Here is a 3,619-nt window from a genome sequence, read left to right as displayed (position 1 = left end):
CTGTGTTCACTGCTTTACACACTAGGGATGAGCATTTTTGTCAGTTTTTCATTTCAAGTACTGGCGGTTTTGATTTTGTCTGGATGGCATGCTGTCCTAACACTAACTAGACAGAGCTCAAGCACCACCCAAAATGCTGCCATAACCAATCAGAAAAAGTCGTGAAAACGATGATTGCAGTGACTTTAAAAAATGTTCAATCATTGCTGTCAAGTCTGAGTACTCTATATGTGCACATCCCTATTAAATACATATACACAGTATTGAGGTATGATGTATACTGCATTGATGTATACTGTAAATGCAATAAACATTTTAATCATACATCTTGTCAAGTCTTGTTACTTCTGGGTTTTCTTTTTTCAAAATTATTTTATAAACAATCCAGTTAAAGAAAATGTATAGTATGATAAATGTAAGGATATTGACCTGGAAGAAATGGGGACATAAAGAACCTATTCATCAGTAGTTCTTTGAAGAACCTTTAAAAAGGGATCTTTGTTTTCCCAGAAAAGGTACTTTATGGCACCCAAAAAAAACACTGGTTCTTTAAAAAACCTTTCACAAAATGGTTCTTCAGGGAACCAAAAATGGTTCCTCTATGTAATCTTCCTGGCACCTTTTTTTTAAAGAATGTAGATCCTATTAGTCAGATCATCATCACGTTGTGCTATTTGACAACACACGGAAATCTTTCAATCTTTGGCCTTTTGGTTCCCAAAACATTCTACTTTAGTTAATAAATATGGTATTTGCTTTAACTGTTGAGGAATACACACAGCTGTATATTCCAGACCACATGAATTTTCCGTTCCACCATTATAACATGCTCTGCTCTGAAAGAACTGGCTGTCATTGTTTGTTTGTAAAGCCCCGTTCAGACTACATAATATTTTTTGTCAGTTAAGACAGTCACTGTGTCAGATTATGAGATTTTGACTCCTAAAATCTTGTCATGTCGTGAACAAGAAACATGTCAGACTAAACGATACTACCCGAGCATTTATCACATGCCATCATTAATGACTTGCATGATGTCATTGAACAAGACAGAAGGTACTATGAGCATAAACACACAATGGCTAGCAAACAGCATGTTTTGCCCTGTCTTGTCATCAGAAAACCACAAAAAAGAAAAACCTGACAATGAACACATATCTGGATGGCATGAAGAGGATGGTATGCACTGTCAAAGAGAACTGAGGTAAAATAGTTTTTATTTTACATTTTGTCACTGTGTCGCAGTAGTCCCTCATCATAAATGCAGGATTGTTGCCGTAGCTCCACGAACATTTCCTCCATTGTAAAATTACACCTAGCAAGACCGATACCATTGTCTCTCTTTCATTTCGACATGTTTGAAAGCTTGTACAAAGGCGCTTCTGCGTTCCTATTGGCCAGTGTCACAGATGTGATGGAACTTGTCGTGTATGACAGAAAAAAAAATAAACATGCTAGTCTTTCTGTGTTGACGTCATGAAGTGTCACAGAAGTGTCAAGCACTGACACACTACACGTGATGAAACGATTGAATTGTGCGTCCCGAGGCCCATTGTCGTTTACGAATCCCCACGACACCCTCCATCAAGCAGATCGTGGCAAAATCGGTCTAAAATCATTTAGTCTGAATGGGGCTTAAACCTGTCCTTTGAAAGCCAAAATTCTTATATTACTACATTTGTGTATCGCAAACGAAATACAGTAATTGCTCAATTTTTACATTTCTTCTTTTTTTATTATTTCTGTTTTCTCATGAGAAGTTTGTTTGTTTTGCATAAGTAGAAGTAAATATTAGTGGCATTAATGATTTTCAAGACAATATATTTAATGTTCTGGAGAAAATTTTATTAATAGAAACACTAGAAAATTAGTACCAGGAGTCCATGATATGCCTCATGCTCATGAATCTCATGCCACCCATATTGCTGAAGCTCCTGTACTCTCCAGGCCTGAAGTACCACATCCTGCCTCTGTAGTTGGGCTGCTCATAGAAGAGCCAGTGGCCGTCCATCACATGACAGGACTGGCAGTGAGACATGCGGTAACGGTCCATGATGTTGTCACAGTCATCCATCATCTCGTGCATCTGACCCATGAAGTTCTCCCTCTCGTAGATCCTCATTCTGTAGGATCCCCTGTGCTGTAGTGGAAGAGAAGTCATTTTAGTTTATCATAAAAAAATTATTCAATAAATAAATTACTTTAAAAGATAAAGATTAACTTATTTATTTTTTTATGTTAAATAATCTGAAACTGAGCTCACCATAGGGATCATACGGCAAGACCTGATGCAGTTGTTCATTCCAAACATAGGCATGTAATCAGCATACTCTCCCCTCCTAAAGAAATACTGATTTCCCATGTAGTTGGGATGATCATACATCATCCAGCATCCACTCTCCACTCTGCAAGAGTGACAGCGGCTCATGTAGGAGGAGAAGTCACCACAGTCGCCCATGCAGTCATAAGAGCGACCCTGGAAGTTCCTGTCCTCATAGAAAGTGACCTGAAAATTAAAATAAAAATTTTTAGTGAGCTATCTGATTTTTTTAGTGATACCAATTCAAGAAATTTCAAGTTAAACTTTGTGGAAATAGGTGCTGGAACAAGGTTTACCTTCATGGTTGCGCTGGCTGATCCTCAGTAGTTCCACAAGGGAGAAGCTGAAGCTGATTCTGCTTGTTGACTGACTGCTGTCACCTGTGCTTTTATACAAGACCAAGACTAAAGACTACAGGGCCTCTATTGTTAGTCAATTCCTGACAGTGCAAGTTGAAACAGAGACCATTCTAGCTAAAGCTTGGTATGTAGACTTTAGTACTCAAAATTATTAGAAAAATATAAGTATATTGGTCAAAAAGAATGTGAATCGGAAACAAATGATAATGCTGATAATACTTTACAATAATTTTAAATTTGTTAACATTAGGTTATGCTTTAGATAATTTAATCTATGTTGATTGTAAAATGTTCCAGCCATTTTAATGCATCATTTAAACATTATATAATGTTAATGTAAACTGTTATTGAAATACTAATGATTGTAAATTGTAGAAATCAAATTCACTTATCACCAAAGCACACTTTATTTTGTTGCATATAGACTGTTATGCTGGTTCAGAATCCTTTCTGAAATCAGTTTCAGTAGGTACCTTCATGCTCAAATACAACTTGTCAAGTCATAATATAACAAGGCAGCTGCCTAAGCTTTCAGATACAGCCTAGAAGTTTGTATTTTTATCATGTGGTTGTTGTTTTAGATTGAGGACTTCTGGCTATATGGATTTGGTTTGTTTGGTGGTTTTTATAAGCATACATTTTGGCATGTTTAGTGATTTTGAACCCTTTATCCTTTGCTCTGTCCATCCACAGAAGGGGCCTTGATTCTGTGATTGGAGTAAAGAGACAAAACCTAGTGAGTAACCAGTCTGTAATGCTAAATGGCACACACTGTAACTGTTGCCAATTTTGGGGGTTTGGTGGTGAAAACTGGAATTCTTTCAGATGCAGTATATGTTTTTTTTTTGTTTGTTTTTTTTTTTTAATTCTTTTTTTATTCAGTTTTAATATGACATTTGCTTTTCCAGAACAAAGGTCCAAAAGGAAAGCGATAGTACGG

At 36.6% G+C, this 3,619-nt stretch overlaps 1 protein-coding gene across 1 annotated transcript; it reads right to left on the bottom strand.

The window, feature by feature from the left end:
* Positions 1-1,867: 1,867 nt before the first annotated feature.
* Positions 1,868-2,506, bottom strand: LOC306875680 (gamma-crystallin M2-like; the record flags this gene model as incomplete). Its single annotated transcript, XM_079426359.1, has 2 exons — positions 2,264-2,506; positions 1,868-2,140 (listed from the first exon to the last, which is right to left on the bottom strand). Exons 1-2 carry the CDS (start codon positions 2,456-2,458, stop codon positions 1,868-1,870), a joined length of 468 nt encoding a protein of 155 aa, XP_079282485.1. The 5' UTR covers positions 2,459-2,506.
* Positions 2,507-3,619: the final 1,113 nt, after the last annotated feature.

This window comes from Barbus barbus (assembly GCF_936440315.1).
Source record: "Barbus barbus genome assembly, chromosome: 10".
Lineage (NCBI taxonomy): Eukaryota > Metazoa > Chordata > Actinopteri > Cypriniformes > Cyprinidae > Barbus > Barbus barbus.
The sequence above is the reverse complement of the archived record's forward strand: the minus strand, read 5'-3'. Positions and strand labels throughout refer to the sequence as shown.